The sequence below is a fragment of the Capra hircus genome, chromosome 11, assembly GCF_001704415.2.
Source record: "Capra hircus breed San Clemente chromosome 11, ASM170441v1, whole genome shotgun sequence".
NCBI classification, from domain to species: domain Eukaryota; kingdom Metazoa; phylum Chordata; class Mammalia; order Artiodactyla; family Bovidae; genus Capra; species Capra hircus.
The window spans coordinates 98,779,268-98,796,861 of record NC_030818.1 but is presented as its reverse complement, the minus strand read 5'-3'; the positions used below and the strand labels follow the sequence as shown (position 1 = coordinate 98,796,861).

Genomic DNA, 17,594 nt, shown 5'->3' with positions numbered 1-17,594 from the left:
CAAGCTGGAATCAAGACTGCTGGGAGAAATATCAATAACCTCAGATATGCAGATGATACCACCCTTATGGCAGAAAGTGAAGAGGAACTAAAAAGCCTCTTGATGAAAGTGAAAGAGGAGAGTGAAAAAGATGGCTTAAAGCTCAACATTCAGAAAACTAAAATAATGGCATCTGATCCCATCACTTCATGGCAAATAGATGGGGAAACAGTGGAAACAGTGTCAGACTTTATTTTTGGGGGCTTCAAAATCACTGCAGATGGTGATTGCAGTGATGAAATTAAAAGACGCTTACTCCTTGGAAGGAAAGTTATGACCAATCCAGCTGCTGCTGCTGCTGCTGCTGCTGCTGTTGCTAAGTCCTGTCAGTCGTGTCCGACTCTGTGCGACCCCATAGACAGCAGCCTACCGGGCTCCCCCGTCCCTGGGATTCTCCAGGCAAGAACACTGCAGTGGGTTGCCATTTCCTTCTCCAATGCATGAAAGTGAAAAGGGAAAGTGAAGTCGCTCAGTTGTGTCCAACTCTTAGTGACCTCATGGACTGCAGTCTACCAGGCTCCTCCGTCCACGGGATTTTCCAGACAAGAGTACTGGAGTGGGTTGTCATTGCCTTCTCTGGACCAACCTAGACAGCATATTAAAAAGCAGAGACATTACTTTGCCAACAAAGGTCTGTCTAGTGAAGGCTATGGTTTTTCCAGTGGTCATGTATGGATGTGAGAGTTGGACTATAAAGAAAGCTGAACGCTGAAGAATTGATGCTTTTGAATTGTGGTATTGGAGAAGACTCTTGAGAGTCCCCTGGACTGCAAGGAGATCCAACCAGTCCATCCTAAAGGAGATCAGTCCTGGGTGTTCATTGGAAGGACTGATGCTGAAGCTGAAACTCCAATATTTTGGCCACCTGATGGGAAGAGTTGACTCATTGGAAAAGACTGATGCTGGGAGGGATTGCGGGCAGGATGAGAAGGGGACGACAGAGGATGAAATGGCTGGATGGCATCACTGACTCGATGGACATGAGTCTGGATAAACTCCGGGAGTTGGTGATGGACAGGGAGGCCTGGCATGCTGCAATTAATTCATGGTGTCGCAAAGAGTCAGACATGAGTGAGTGACTGAACTGAACTGATTCCTGCAGGTGTGGTAAGTCGCCTTAGTCATGTCTGACTCTTGTGACCCTATGGACATAGCCCACCAGGCTCCTCTGCCCATGGGATTCTCCAGGCAAAAATACCGGGGTGTGTTGCCATACCTTAGTCGGCAAAGTAGTGTCCCTGCTTTTGAATATACTATCTAGGTTGGTCATAACTTTTCTTCCAAGGAGTAAGCGTCTTTCAATTTCATGGCTGCAGTCACCATCTGCAGTGATTTTGGAGCCCCCAAAAATAAAGTCTGACACTGTTTCCACTGTTTCCCCATCTATTTCCCATGAAGTGATGGGACCAGATGCCATGATCTTCGTTTTCTGAATGTTGAGCTTTAAGCCAACTTTTTCACTCTCCTCTTTCACTTTCATCAGAGGCTTTTTAGTTCCTCTTCACTTTCTGCCATAAGCGTGGTGTCATCTGCATATGTGAGGTTATTGATATTTCTCCCGGCAATCTTGATTCCAGCTTGTGTTTCTTCCAGTCCAGCGTTCCTCATGATGTACTCTGCATATGTTAAATAAACAGGGTGACAATATACAGCCTTGTCATCCACAAAATTAGTTATCAGAATTGCGAGGGGTATCATGTCAGAAAGGATTCCTCAAGAAAGTAGCATCTAAGCTGAGACAAGAAGGATAAGAGGTGTGTGTTGGATGTAGATGGGAGCAAGAAAAGTGATTAGTAGGGAACAAACGGCTCAGACGGTCAAGAATCCGCCTGCAATGCAGGAGACCTGGGTTGGATCCCTGGGTTGGGAAAATCCCCTGGAGAAGAGAATGGCAATCCACTCCAGTATTTTTGCCTGGAGAATCCCATGAACAGAGGAGCCTGGAGGGCTTCAGTCCATGAGGACGCAAAGAGTCGGACACGACTGAGCGACTAACACACACACACAGACACACACACGGGATAGAAGATCATTAAAAGAACCAAAAGTGCTTTAAACTGTCTGGATTGGAGAAATGAAAGGATGGGGGCGGAAATGGCAAGAAAGTGGAAAGAGTGGAGAGAGAGAGAGACGCGGGTGCCAATCATCCTTGTCTATGTTAAGGGTTATTAAGCAAGGAAGTGCCCTGATCAGATTTATTAGTTTTGGAAACATTCACTATGGAACTATGGAGAGCATGAGGGGAAGGAGCAGGGGGTTCCATCAAGAGGCTGTTGCAGAAATCCAGAAGCGAAACGATGGTGGACAGAGACTGGCCCTACTGGAGGAGGAGAGGGGCCGGTTTGAGAGATCCTTAGAGGATTTGACGACTTGGACAAGGAGCTGAGGAAAACGGCAGGGGCCAAAGCCGACTCCCCATTGCCCAAGGTGATAGCTGAGGCGCCTGGAGGGCTTAATTAACTAACTGGAGAAGTAGCACCGCGTTCGGGAAGAAGACGGTGAGTGCTTTTGGACGCGTGGGAGTGAGCTACCTGCGGAGAAGCTAGGGAGAGACGTCCAATAGGGCGCTGGATCGAGGGGCAGGCGCTGGAAGCGCCTCGTCGGTGCTGACGAGGAAGGTGGAGTCAGTCCGCCCTTAACCGTTCCCAGGCTCCGGGGAACCTCAGGTCAGAGCGCCGCCGGAAGCCGGTGTCACCGAGCCGGTTCCCCCCCCCCCAACCCCCATCAGCGCCCCACCCCGCGAGCGCCCGTGAGGAGCGCCCGGAGGACGAACTGGAGCACGGACCAACCACCGCTCTGCTCCTCTACTACCCACTTACCCGGCCGGTGTCCGGGAGATGAGGCGACACGGGGCCCCGGAACCTTCGGCCGCCGCCGCCCGCGTTCGCCGCGGGAACCGGTCCGGGGAACCCGTTCGCTGTTGCTAAGGGGCGGCCCCGGAAGTGACGCGCCTGGGGTTTGTTGACAGCGGAGGCGGCGGCGGCTGCAGGCTCCGAGCCGTAGGAGCCGGATCGGGGGTGGGGCCGGGCCCCGGAGTCAGCGCCCTCCGCCCCGCCCGCAGCCCTAAGGGCAAGGTAACGGCCACGGGGTCCCTCCCTCCCCGCGCCACGGCGCGACCCCCATCCCGCCCGGGGATCCGTTCCCTGGGATTCCCAAGCTCCGCCCCGCGGACCCCCGGTCTTCCCCAGACCCCGGCCCTAGCGTGGCGAGATCCCTTGCCTCCGCAGAAGCTCTGGCTCGGGATTCGCCCCGGGCCGCATCCTCTGCGCCTCCTCGCCGAGGAAAGCACACCCCGTTCGTTCCCGGGGCCAAGGGATGGATCTGCGTCCTACCCCTTTCTCCTCCTGCCTCCGGTGCCTCACCATCATCGCTGCAATCGTTTGCAAAGGTCCATCTGAGCCAGAGGTGTGGGAGAATTCCCTGGTCTACCCCTGCTGACAGGTCTGAGAAACGTGCCTTTAAAAACCTGAGCACCCTTCGTCCAGAAAGAAAATGACGCCCTGTCCATGGCCCCTACAAAATGGGGGATAGATGCAGGGATGGAAGAACCATCCTCTGCCCCTCCTACCTGTTAGATGAGCTTGAGTTTCTCCCAAAGCAGTGCTTGAAAACTCAGGGATGACACGAATGGGGTGGTGGGAATCCAACAGGGTGGGAAAGGGGTGGTGTAGTATTGTAAGCCTAAGGGCCAAGGGAGTCCGATAGGTAAGTTGAAAGTGAAACTGACTGCTGGCTTACAGCTCTGTGGGTGGAACTTGACTTGGCTGCGTTGGGGCCCAAGGTATCCAAGATAGCCAGTCTTTGTGCCAGTAAGCACAGTGTTTGATTTTTAAATTACAGAGGGAATGTCTGATGCCCCCGTGGAAAAATTTCCCCCCATGTGGTCTTCCTCAGAAACAGTGTTTCTCTTCAGGATTCAAGCTGGTTAGAATCAGTATTGAGGACAGCTTTGAAAAGGGTCATAGCAGGCTGTATTTGAGAGCAGGAGGTGGTTGTCAGTTGGTAAAGAAGTCTCTCTGTTCCAGTTCACTCGTTCATTCAGCAAATCAGAAAGTTATATAAGATGGAGAAAAATATATGTAGGGTGGAGAAAAATAGAGCAGGAAGGGCCATGGAAAGGGTCAGATACTGGGTTTGCCCTTTTTATAGAGGGTGATCCAGAGAAGGGCTCTAATAAGGTGATGTCTGAGCAGAAATATAAGGGAGGGAGGGAGCAAGTGCAAAGGTCCTGAGGTGGAAAATCTGATGGTTTTATGACATAGCAGGAGGACAGTAGGGCTGGAGCAGAGTGAAGGAGGGGAAGAGTGATTGACAAGAAAGTCAGAGAAGAGTATGGATGAGACATTGGTGGGGAGGGTGTCAGGGGCTGTTCATGTGATGGAGGGTCATAAGATATCTAATGGGACACCTTTCAGAACTGCACTAATTTGAAGTGTCTGGTGGTCAGAGAAAATACAGATTTGTTCTAGGTGACAAATGGCCGTTGTCTTCTGCCTGCCGTTTTAAGTACCCTTTCTCCGTCTTGCCAATGACCATTGATGGAATAAATTTTAAAAAGGATGGAAATAGAGCACTGTAGTTAAATCTGGTCATACCACTTGCTTGCTGGTTATGAGAACTGGACGGAGGACCTTTTCCCGCCTCTCTGTCCTCATCGATAGCATAGGATTGTTGGGCTAAATGAGAGGTCATGTCCTAAAGTGCTTGGTGCCCTGTTTGGTGCATGGTAAGTCCTCAGTAAGTCTTGCAGGTATGCTGATGGCAGTGGCGATGGTGAGGAAATGTTTGCCTGTGTCTGTCTCAAAGCCTTTCTTTTTAGCACCAGCTGATGATGTCACTAGCTCTTGGCTGCCTCTCTGAACTTGTAGAATTCTGGAGAACAGTAGGGGAGACAAAGCGGAAACTTGTTGTCACCCCTCAGTGGGAACAGTGGTTGCACATCACTGGCATAGTAGCTGGATCCTGGCTTTTCTGATGCCAGTGGGAGGTTATGGGGGCTCTTTTTTTTTTTTTTAAGGGCCCAGCAAGTCCCCATTTTTCCACATAATATAGGCCAAATGATGGTGTCGACATAGATATGACGTGGAGACGGGTCACAGGGAGCAGTGTATGTTGGCATGTGGTTGGGGTGTGTGTGGCTGATGGAGAGTGTTGATCCTAGATGTGCCCAGCAGAGGCTGAGATGTTTGCAGCCTGCCTGATAAGGTGTGGAACAGTAGTGGTTGCTCTCTCTCCTCAACCCCCAAGCCTGGAGTATGTCAACAAGCTTGGGTTCATAAGCTGAGCGGGCAGCTGGGCCAGAGGATTTGAAAATGAAAAGTCATAGCATGCTGACTCTGAGGGCTGGGGTGCTGGAGCCAGTTGCTGTGGGTAGAACCTTGGACCAGTCATCTAGGGAGCTGGGGTCAAGGCCAGCTCTGCAGCTGGTTCACTGCATGAACTTGAACAAGTTCTGTCCCCTGCCTGGGCCTCCATTTTTCCTGTGTCTATTCTAGCTCTATGCTGTTGGGAGAATGAAACAAGACACAGGTTTTAAAAGAATTCAGTGCACTCCAACGGGCTCCCCTTGTGGCTTGGGTGTTAAAGAATCCACCTGCAATGCGGGAGACCTGGGTTCAATCCCTGGGTTGGGAAGATCCCCTAGAGGAGGGAACGGCTACCCACTCCAGTCTTCTGGCCTGGAGAATCTCATGGACTGTGTAGTTCATGGGCTCACAAAGTATCAGACATGACTGAGCGACCTTCACGTGGTGCACTCTAATGTCCCCTGCAGAGGTAAGAACAGCTCTTGTCATTAGCACCACCACGATTCTGCAGGCTTCACTTTGGGGCAGAGGACTTCAGTACCTCAGCTGCTCTTGACTCTTGAAATGCAAGTTCAGAGACCCCTGTTGGAGCATTTACTTTGAGACCAATATCCTGTGACTGGTTCAATCACTGACGCTAATTTTTCCAGCTTCAGAAATGGGCATAACGATCTCTCCAAGCATTATTCTTGGGAAATCCCTCCATAATTATTGGTTACCACCTTCTGGCCATTATTTTATCACATCTCCTCAGCAAACCCATGTGGTAGGTGCTGTTGGCAACTCATGGACAGATAAGGACCCTGATGAATATTAAGGCTGGCGAACATTGCCTGGGAACCTCATGGAGCTGAGGCTCCTTTACCTGCAACCAACCAGTCATGTGGTTACTGTGTCATGGAGACCCCATGAGTTACACTGGGTCCTTTCTTCAGGAAGCTTTTAGTCCTGTGGTCAAAAAATAATACATCTGTAGGATAGTTACCAGTGATGCCTGATCATCTATGCTCAGTGCCCAAGGACAGTCCAGGTTGTAAGGAGGCGAAGGCTCATGCTACAGAAGGGGGAGCTGAGGCTTGCAGAAACGGTTCCTGCCCACAGCATAATGATGGAGAGAGCCGAGCTCCTCCTGGGGGACTTGGGCACATCATCACACATCTGTGAGCCATAGTTTCTTCATTTGGAAAACAAAATCGTAGGTCCTTGTAGGTTATTTGTGGCTTCAATGAACACATGCATGGAGAGCACAAAATTCTGGGTCTCGGAGTAGTGAATACACGTATGCACAACTGATATGTACACATGGACCTGGGTATATATACATAGTCTGTGGCCAGTTCACTGAGTCTCAGCTGCCTCATCTGTGAGTGGTTGATTATAACTCCTGCCTCGTGTGGTTGTTGGGAGAATTAAATGAGTTAACATACGCGGAGTACTTAGCAGGGTCCTCAGAATATGGTATTTAGTATGACTGATCGCCGTTTGATTGCAGCTGGTGCCCCCGTGTCCCCGAGGCCACTCTGCCTCTTTGTACACCAGTGAGGGGTGATGCGCTTTCCATTTCCACATCTTCCTAATGTCACCCATCCTGGAGATTAGTTTCTGGGATGCCCTCAGGTCCTCGCCTGTACCCCTGCCCCCAGCACCTGCCCTCACCCACTCCACAGCAGCCTCCCACACCCTCTGTCTGGCCTGTGATCTGCTCCCTCCTGGAAAGCTTCCAGCTTCTGTAAATAGGATATTTGTTTGGGTTTTCCCTGTAGCTCCTGGGTTAATATTTCACAGGGTGGGCACCGCTTAGAGCTTCTGGCTCCCGCAGCCTCTGTCGGCTGGGTGTCAGGACACTGACAGGGTCCCATGCACCCTCCTCTGGATCCCAGATTCCCTTCCCCTTCCATTGGATGGACAGGAGACTGGATGGCTTGGTGAGAAGCATGGGTTTGGTTTAGGTTTAGATTGCATCCCACTCTTGCTAGTTGTGTGACTTTAGACAAGCCTCAGTGTCTTCATAGGAATACAGAGTAACAATCTCTACCTCAGGGTGTTTTAATGTGGCAACTGGGGCAGAAGCAAACCTTTATTCTGTTATGTGCCAGGCACAGGCCAGGCCCGGAGGGTCCAGGAGGGTGGAAGCGGAGAGGATTCGTCTCCTGAATCCTTTCGGCCCAGCCGGGGCTGGGGGGGGGGTGGAGTCATTAGACAAATTATTATACAAGCGATGAATTAGCCACAAGCACAGGATCCTAGAGAATGTCGTTTGTTGGGTAAGTTAGAAACTATATTAAATAAAGCTGTACGGAGCTTAGACTGGAAGCAGCCGACTTGGAGGCGGCTGTTACTGTTCGCTCCCCACTGCCCCCCAACCCCAGGGTGTCAGCTCCTGTCAGATGCAGGCAAGAGATGGGATGGAGGAAGACACAGGGTTCTCCTTGCTGTGTGCTTGTTCTGTTATAATCAGAGTTCTCTCCATCTCCAGTTGTCAGAATCCCAAATGGCCAGGCGGGCCAGAATACAGAGCCCGAGGGGCTAGTCGTGGGGTGGGTAGAGATGCCCACCTCTGGCTGGAAAGGGTACAAGTAGGGGGCCCCCCAGGTGTCTCAGCCTCTGTGCCAAGATGGATGGCCCATTCTTCTTCCAGCTCATCCCCGCCCCCAGTAGCAGGGCTGGTGCTGCCAAAAGCTGGTTGCCAGATCCGTGCCATCTGGCCAGTTATCTTTTGAAGGCACTTGGTTCATCTTGGCGGCTGATAAACTGGTGTTTCTTCCAGCTGAGGAGCAAGGTTAGGGCCGAGCGGCTACCTGGGTGACTGGGCTTGTCTTGTGGTAAGGGCAGACCCCCTGCAGCTCAGAGTGGGGAGGGTTCTGCTCTGCCCCCTGGGTGCTGGCACTGTCCCGGGCACAGTGGGTGGGGAGCATCCGAGAGCATGCCTTGCCTCCCAGATTGCCCCACACCCTCTGCCCTTTCAGTCTGGGAGCATCTTATCCTTCTTCCTGGAATGCCTTTCCCTTCTCTCCCTGCCACCAGAGTGAACTATGACTCATCTTTTGGGTCGCTGTTGCTGAAATGTTACTTCCAAGGACGCCTGCCCTGACTCCCCAGCCCAGGGCAGGTCCCCTGGGGCTCGGGCACCCAGAGCCCCAGGTGCCACCCTCTCCTTCAGAGCATGGGGCCCAATGGCGTGTGTTTGTGTGCTTCCTAGGTGGGGGTGTCTGTCTCCCTCCAGAACCAATGTGCTCCGCGAGGACCAAGACCTGCCTGATTTCGCTCACCCTCAGGCCCACAGTGCTCCATAGACAGTAACCCTGGGCCAAGTACAGGGATAGGGCCAGAAGAGACAGCCTGGTTCCTGCCCTCATGCACCTGGCTGGCTGGCATGGAAGCTGGATCGTTAAACCAACATCAGTTCAAAATGTTAATTGTGGTAGGGCCCGTGGGGGCAGCCAGCGTGAGAACCCTGGGCAGGTCAGGGAAGGCTTCCCGGAGGAAGCAACACTAAGGCGTGAGGGTATGGAGACATCAGCTGAGTAAAGAGTTCAAAGGTAGCGTGGGCTGGAGCGGTTGGGAGATGCTTCCTGGAGGAGGGGCAGGAATGTGTTTTGGCGGTTGGGAACGGGGTTTAGGGGAGAAAGTGGATGACCGAAGGTCTGAAGGTGACCCTGTGCGTCTGGCCCATTGCCAGGAGGCCATTGAAGGGGGCCAATGTGGCTGGAGTAGGGAGTTGGAGGCAGCGAGCAGGCTGCAGAGCTAATTCCACTTCTGGAAGCCTTGAGTGACTACTTGAAGAGATTAACTCGGCAGTTTCCAGCAGGACGTGTGGCCCTGCCAGCGGTGTGCATGCTGGGCCCAGCTTCCCGGGCAAGAGGCTGCTGCCCTCTTGAAGATCTGAGAGTGAGCGCAAGCAAGGGAAGGCAGGGCCCAGGCTGTCTGTTTACTGTGCTTTTCCTCGAGGGTGTCACGGTACCGGTGGCACAGCTGGCACAGTGAGCCTGGGGGCAGGAGACCCAGGCCGGAGGAGCTGGGGCCTGGAGCTGGGGATGCAGATCCTGCACTAGGGACCAGGGCAGGTGAGGCAGGAGAAAGGGATGATGACGGTGATGGTGATGTGAAAGCTTTTAGTGAGCAGTTACTATGTGCTAGGTACCATGCTAAACCCTTTCTATATTGTTCCGTGTTATCTGTACATGGTGTTCTCTGTTATAGAGAAGAAACCGAGGCACAGAGAAGTGAAGACGCTTGCCCCAGTTCACCAGCCCTCAGTGGGGCTGAGACTGGAAGCTGGGTTGGCCTGGCTCCAGAGCTCTTAGAGCACAGTCCCCAGTGGTGCCAGAACTTAGAACTGGCCATTCCAAAGGGCACAGAGCTCTGTGGCCACCCACTCGGTTTCCCAAGCAGCCTAGAAGCCTCAGATGTGGGTGCAGAGGCTCCAAGAAGCCAGGGGTGCTGCCAGGGCCTCACCTCCTGCAGAGCTGTCCAAAAGACGAGGCTCCTGTCCCAGTTTGGACAGCCCCTCTCTCTGAGCCTGAGTCTCTCTTCTGTAAGGTTGGGTCATAACCACTTGGTGTTCACTGAGTTGTGTCACGCCTGAGATGAGGTGTTTTTCCCAACAGTCTTGTGAAGTGGGGATTGTTGTCCCCATTTTCCAGATGAGGAAACTGAGGACCAGCGAGGTTGGATAATTTACAAGTGAACTGTGGAACTGAATTGAAACGGCTCTGTCTAACCACAGAGCCTTCACTTGAAAAAAGTAGCAAAAAACTATTGAAGGGTACTATAGACCAGGACAGGCACACAGAGCCTGAGCAGACAGTCTGAATTTCCGCAAGTATACACACCTAGCCCAGCCCACCCAGAGACCCCTGTCACTTCCCGATTACTGCCTCCTGCAAAGGTAATCACTACCCTGACTTCTAACACCATAGATTCATTTTGCTTATTCCCCCGCTCCTACTTCTTTTTGATCTTTGTTTATTTGGCTGCTCTGAGTCTTAGTTGCGACACACAAAATCTTCCATGTTCCTTGCAGCATGTAGGATTTTTAGTTGCATCATATGGGATCTAGTTCCTTGCCCAGGGATTAAACCAGGGCCCCCTGCATTGGGATCTCAGAGTCCTAGGCATTGGACCACCAGGGAAGTTCCTTTCTCCCCTTTTCTGACGTAGGCTGTCATAGGAAAATGGTTTGCGACTAATTCCTGACTGTCCTTGGGTCTATAAGTGGTTGATTGTTTCTTGTCTTGTTCACTCCACTTGGAGTTGAAGGTTCAGTTTTCATTCTTTCTTAGCCACTTATGGTAGTTGAAGATGCATAGTCAGTTGGAATATCACTTATCCAGATCCCAAATCCCTTTTAAATGTGGACCTCTTTGGTGTCCAGGCCATTTTCTTTTTTGTTGAATTGCAATATACATTTTTAGAAGTGCACACGTCGTAATAGGCAGCTCTCTGAATATTGACAAAGTGCACATACCTGTACGCCCAGCACTCAGATAAGGGATAGAAGCCTCTCAGCAGCCAGTCAAACCCCCAAATAACCACAGTCCTGACTTTGGCTACCACAGATTAGATTTTCCTCCTTTAAAAAACTATTTTTTTTTTTCTTTTGGCCATGTCACATGGCATGCAGGACCTTAGTTCCCCAAATAGGGATGGAACCCGTGCCCCTGCAGTGGACGTGTGGGGTCCTAACCACCGGACCACCAGGGAGTTAATTCCCAGATTATCTTGTTTTTCAACATAAGGAAGTAAAACATAAGTGGATTCACTCAGCGAATGAGTATACACTCTTCTGCGTCTGGCTTCTTTCGCCCAGCATTGTGAGGCTCATCCAGGCCGCTGAGAGGTGGTGCGTTCTCATTGCTGTGCCGTGTTCCATTGGTGAGTCGACCGTAATCTTCATTCTCGTGTCTGGACGTTCAGCTTCTGTCCTGTTAGGAATAGTGCTGCTGTCGACATTCTGTCTATCTCTCCATGAACATGTCCATGCCTTGCTGGTGGGTGTATACCTGGGAGTGGAGCTGCTGAGCCCTGAACGTGTGTGCGTGTTCAGCTGTAACAGCGTCTCACAGTATTCTAGTTACACTCGCAGTTCACAGCAGTTCACACGCCCACCCGCAGCGTGGGTGGCCTCCTCTTGTTCCATAGCTTCACTCAGGCTCGGTGTTGCCTGTTTTGCTGTTTCCAATGGAGCTGCTCTGATGGCTGCAAAATGGCATCTCATTGTGGTTTTCCTATTCCTCATGTTTACTGTTTGTTTCCTTATCCTTTAGGAAATGCCCGTCCAAGTCCTTTGCCTGTTTTTTTAAATTGGATTCTGTGTCCTGATCTGCAGATGTTTCTATATATTCTGAATACAAGTCTTTTGTTGGATATATTATTGGAAACATCTTCTAGTTTGTGACTTGTCTTTTCTCTCTCTTAATGGTACCTTTGGATGAAAAGAGTCTTAATTTTGAGGCAGTTCAATTTGTCAGTTTCTCTTTATGGGTTTTTTGTGTGTGTGACCTATTTAAGAACCTACTCTAAAATCATAAAGATATACTTCTATGTTTTCTTCTAGAAGTCTACTTGTTTAACTATTCACATACAGGTCTGTGGTCCATCTCAAATTAATTTTTGTGTATGTATGAATGAAGGTTCTTCACTTCAGTGCATATCAGTTTATCATTTTTATCTTATGAGTCCTTTTAAGAAAACTTTACCAACCTCAAGATGATGAAGATTCTCGGAGACTTTGTTCCAATTTTTTTTTTAATTAAACTTTTTATGTTATTTTGGACTATAGTCAATTAACAATGTTGTGATAATTTCAGGTGGATAGCAAAGGGACTCAGCCGTACATATACATGTATCCATTGTCTCCCAAACTCCCCTCCCATCCAAGCTGCCACATAATATTGAGCAGAGTTCCCTGTGCTATGCAGTAGGTCCTTGGTTGATTATCCATCTTAAATATAACAGTGTGTACATGTCCATCCCAAACTCCCTAACTATGCCTCATTTTTATTTTATTTTATTTATTTTTTTGCCACACTACACAGCTTGTGGGATCTTAGTTCCCTGACCAGGGGTTGAACCTTGGGCCCTTAGCAGTGAAGGCATGGAGTCCTAACCACTGGACCTCCAGGGACGTCCCCACTTTTTTTTTTAATTGAGGTATAGTTAATGTATACTGTTGTATGTTCAGATGTATAACATACTCATTCACAGTTTTTAAAGGTTATACTCCATTTAGAGTTACTGTGAAATATTGGCCTACATTCCCTACGTTGGAACAATATATCCTTGTACACTATTTATTTTACACCTGATAGTTTGTGGCTGTTACACGCCTAACCCCATCTCATCCTTCCCCTTCCCTCTCGCCACTGGTAACCACTGGTGTGTTCTCTATGTCTGTGAGTCCGTTTCTCTTCTGTTATATTCACTAGTTCATTCTATTTTTTAAATTCCACATGTAAGTGATATCATATAGTTTTTGTGTTTCTCTGGCGCGACCTTGCTTTTTTAATCACAGTTTTATTGAGCGGTAATTCCCATACCGTCCACTTCATCCACTTAAAGTAAACCATTCAGTGGGTTTTGGGTCTATTCACAGAGTTGTGCAGCTGTCACCAGGGTCAATTCTAGAACATTTTTCTTCACCCCAAAGGAGAAATCCACAGCCCTTGGCAGTCACTCCCCGTTTCCCTGCACCACCCCCCAGCCTCAGGCAACCGCTGATCTACCCACAGTTTGGCCAAACGTTTCATGCAAATGAAATCATACAGTAGGTGGCCTTTGGGGATTGGTTTCTTTGACTTAGTGTGTCTTTTTCAAGGTGCAGGGTTGCGGCGTGCGTGCCTCACCTCATCCGTCACCACTGAGTGATTCCATGGCATGGTTATACCGTGTTTTTATCTATCCATTTGTCAGTTGATGGGCATTTGAGTTGTTTCCATTTTTGATGCTTCGGGATCGTACCACGCTGAACATTAATGTACAGCTTCTCTGTGGTCATGTATCTTCCTTTCCCCCCGGGAGGAGCCCTCATTCCGAATCGTATCCGGTGAGATGCGGTGATGCCCTGTCTGTTAAACCCTGGCACACAGTGAGTGTCCCCACCTCTAGACAGGGTGGGTGACACAGTAGCGGACACCCCAGTGTAGCAGGTAGCAAAAGCTGCTGTCAGCCCCACCCAAGCCCTGGGTCCCCAACACAGGCCTCGGCTCACAGACTTTGGGAAGTCATGGAGACGCTCCACCGAGGCCCCCTGCTCTTTGCACAGGTCAAATCACTCGTAGATGGTAGCGCATCAGAGTGGGGTGGGGCAGGGGGGCAGTGGAGGGAGGAGTCAGGAGTCCTGGGCCTGGCCCTGCTAAGCTGCTGAATTTGGGTTTTTGGTTTTAATTTTTGCTCATTTGTTTGGCTGCGTTGGGTCTTCACGTTAGCGTGCGGGCCTCTCTCTTGTTGTGACCTCTAGAGCATAGCCTCCGTAGTGTGGCATGTGGGCTCGGTTTGCTCCACAGCTTGTGGGATCTTCGTCCTCTGACCAGGGGTCAAACCCATGTCCCCTGCATTGGAGGACAAAGTCTCAGTCACTGAACCACCAGGGAAGTCCCTAAACTGCTCAATTGGTATGTGCCTTCCAGGCACCTTGGCTTTACTACTCAGAGAGCGGCCAGACCTAGGGCAGCTGGGGTCCTGGCCCTTGCCCGTGGCTCGCTTAACTTCTTTCCCCTTCCCCAGGCCACAGCTCTGCCAATGATCCTGTGAGTATCAGGGCATCACTGTTGCCCCTGGGGGCCCCTGTCCCAGTGTGGCCCACCTGCCGGCTCCCAGCATGGCGTCCGACACCCCCGAGTCCCTGATGGCCCTCTGCACCGACTTCTGCCTGCGCAACCTGGATGGCACCTTGGGCTACCTGCTGGACAAGGAGACCCTGCGGCTGCATCCAGACATCTTCCTGCCCAGCGAGATCTGTGACCGGCTCGTCAACGAGTAAGCAGGCGCAGGGCTGGGGCAGGGCCCAAGCCTCGGCATGGATGTGTGCAGAGAGGTTGGGAGTCCTGCGTGTGCCCCCTTGGGGGTGTGCACGCACGTGGCTATCCGTGGGTGCAGGAGAGCACTGGCCTGTCTGTATCCATTAAGTTGTCATTGCGCATGTTGGTATGTGTGTGGTAGGGTGTGCACGTAAAGGAATGTGTGTGCCCACACGTGGGTTGCTGGTGCACAGGGCAGGTCTGAGTGTGAAACTGCCAGTTTGCATTAAAAGGATGTAGAAACTTCTTATGTAAATGAAGGAGGTACTTGCTGTCCTCTGTGTGTGTGTGCACGTGTGTCCATGCATGTGTGTATGTGTATGTGCCTGTGCACACATGTCTCTGTGTGAACCTGAACTTGTATTACATGTTTACACACCAGTACCTGACTGCTTGACCGCTGAACAGGGATGAGATCATTCGGAAATGCTCTCTATGACTTCTCCAAGGGACTCCCCACTAGTAGAGACTCCTAGAAGAGTAATATCCATGCCTGACTTCTCGGGGTTTGGTCCAGGTTACCCAGAGGGAAATGGTTAGCCCAGAAGGTTGCCTGTAGAAGCGGGAACCTATGTGTGACCCAAGAGCCCAGCTCGTAAAAAGTGTTCTGAGTGTCTGATGTAGACTGGGCACTAGATTAGACACTGTGCAGACCAGAGTTGTGTCCATTTTACAGGTAAAGGCACTGAGGTCTGGGGAAGTTCAGTTACTTGTGTGAAGTTGCCCAGGTAGTGAACATCCAATCCAGGATTTAGATTCTAGAGTGACTCCACAGCTTTTCCCACCAGTCCAGGATTCTTGCCTCCACTGGTATCTCAGCAGAACTATTACTGAATGCTTGCCCTATACCCAGCTCAGAGCTCCAGACCACTCCTCTCAGTCTTGCTGTTGGGTGGGGTCCTGAGAGGGACTGATCAAGGAGTCAGAAGCTGGCTTAAAGAAGACAGGGAATGCAGATATGCATGTGTGTTACAGAAGTGTCTACAGTTTAGTGGGGAAGAGCTTGGGATTTGCCAGTGATAAGAGGCCCTTCATCACTAGTTAGTTTACTTTTGGACTCCTGGGTCCTGGGGCCACCCGTAAACTCACCGGTCAGGTGCTCAGGATCCAACCAGGTACTATGAGGAGGAGGAGATGGAGGTTGTTGCTGGGATGATCAGGGAAGTCTTGGCAGGGGAGGCTTGTGCTGGGCCTTGAAGGGAGGGCGAGGGGCCTTCCCTGAACCAGGCTTCCTTCCCTCCCAGATACGTGGAGCTGGTCAATGCCGCCTGCAACTTTGAACCGCATGAGAGCTTCTTCAGCCTCTTCTCCGACCCCCGCAGCACCCGCCTCACCCGCATCCACCTCCGCGAGGACCTGGTGCAAGACCAGGACCTGGAGGCCATTCGCAAGCAGGTGAGACCTGGTCGTTCAGGCCCCGGGCATGGCCATGGGAGGCCGCCCCGAGACAGGCAGTCAGGGAGTCGGAGCAGGAATCCCAAGGCCCTGCCAGCACCCTTCCTATTGTGCACGCATATGTCCTCACTAAGTCAGGTCTGACTCTTTGTGACCCCATGGACCGTAGCCCGCCAGACTTCTCTATCCATAGGATTCTCCAGGCAAGAAGACTGGAGTGGGTAGTTATGCCTTCCTCCAGGTGATTTCCCAACCCAGGGATCAAACCCTCATCTCCTGCAGCTCCTGCTCTGCAGGCATAGTACCACTGAGCCGCCAGGGAAGCCCCCTATTGTGCAGACTCCTCCCCAATCCCACCTGTGGCCCAGGGCCAGGGTAGGGGTAGGCGGAGGTGATGACGGGGCTATCTCCGCCACCAGGACCTGGTGGAGCTGTACCTGACCAACTGTGAGAAGCTGTCCGCCAAGAGCCTGCAGACTCTAAGGAGCTTCAGCCACACCCTGGTATCCCTGAGCCTCTTTGGCTGCGCGAACATCTTCTACGAGGAGGAGAACCCCGGGGGCTGCGAAGATGAGTGCCTTGTCAACCCCACCTGCCAGGTGCTGGTCAAGGACTTTACCTTCGAGGGCTTCAGCCGCCTGCGCTTCCTCAACCTGGGCCGCATGATCGACGGGGTCCCCGTGGAGTCCCTGCTGCGGCCCCTCAACTCGCTGGCTGCCTTGGACCTCTCAGGCATCCAGACGAGCGATGCAGCCTTCCTCACCCAGTGGAAAGACAGCCTGGTGTCCCTCGTGCTCTACAACATGGACCTGTCGGACGACCACATCCGTGTCATTGTGCAGCTGCACAAGCTGCGGTGAGCTCTGAGCTCGCGGGGTTGGCGCGGGTAGGTGGGGGTCGGCAGTCCCAGAAGGTTCCTGAGCCCCCAGCCAGGCAGCACATGGGGCTAGAAGAGACAGTCCCATGCTTTATGCCCCCTGTTCTGGCTGGATCAGGGCTGTTCAGGGCACCTGGGTCGGCTGTAGCAGGGGCCTTGGACTGAAGCAGCAGGAGCCTACAAGACAGCCCCAGTCTAGACCTGACCCATGACCCCCCTGCCCCAACCTCCAGACACCTGGACATCTCCCGAGACCGCCTCTCCAGCTACTACAAGTTCAAGCTGACTCGCAAGGTGCTGAGCCTCTTCGTGCAGAAGCTGGGGAACCTGATGTCCTTGGACATCTCCGGCCACATGATCCTGGAGAACTGCAGCATCTCCAGGACGGACGAGGAAGCAGGACAGACCAGGTGGGCCCCACCTGCCCTGCTCGCGAGTGGGTGGCATCCAACAAGCGTTGACCAGGCGCCCCTCTGCCACGCGCCGTGCTGATGAGGAAGAAACAAATCAGGCCCTCTCGCGAGGGTATGAGCTAGTGGGGACAGGCAGGTCATCACTGGGGCTGCGGTAGGGGCAACACGGGGCTCCGGAGTGGCCCCGAGGATCAGAAGGAAGGAGGAGGAGGCATGGCATCCAGGCTGTGCCGAAAGCTCAGTCTTGAGTTTGCCAAAGACATCTACCACAGCGCTCTAGCAGAGGGAACAGCATGTGCAGAGGCTGGAGGCACGAGCACGGGGAGTGACTGGGAGGCTGCAGCACTCAGACGGCCTGAGCCACGTGGCGGTGGTCACGGGAGGCCGCCGGCCCCACCACGGGTTAGGGGTTACCGCTGACAGGCTGGGCCCTGGGTTGGTCGGGTGAGAGAGCTGATTCAGAGCCCCCTCTAGCTGTCTTTGGTCTTTTTTTTTTTTTTAATTTTAATATTTATTTACTTATCTGGCTGTGTTGAGTCTTAGTTGT

At 51.9% G+C, this 17,594-nt stretch overlaps 1 protein-coding gene across 4 annotated transcripts in view; it reads left to right on the top strand.

Annotated features, from left to right (window-relative positions):
• The window catches only part of ZER1 (zyg-11 related cell cycle regulator), a 29,694-nt gene continuing 14,964 nt past the window's right edge, over positions 2,865–17,594 (top strand). The window contains exons 1-5 of one of the 4 annotated variants that reach the window (XM_018055916.1): positions 2,865–3,113; positions 14,070–14,321; positions 15,607–15,757; positions 16,177–16,613; positions 16,868–17,044. In XM_018055916.1, coding sequence (XP_017911405.1) covers positions 14,164–14,321; positions 15,607–15,757; positions 16,177–16,613; positions 16,868–17,044 — 923 coding nt within the window. In that variant the 5' untranslated portion in view covers positions 2,865–3,113; positions 14,070–14,163. Of the gene's footprint in view, positions 3,114–3,156; positions 3,445–11,198; positions 11,220–14,069; positions 14,322–15,606; positions 15,758–16,176; positions 16,614–16,867; positions 17,045–17,594 lie in introns of those variants that run through there. The other 3 variants (XM_018055914.1, XM_005687205.3, XM_005687206.3) reach the window with 3 other exon arrangements.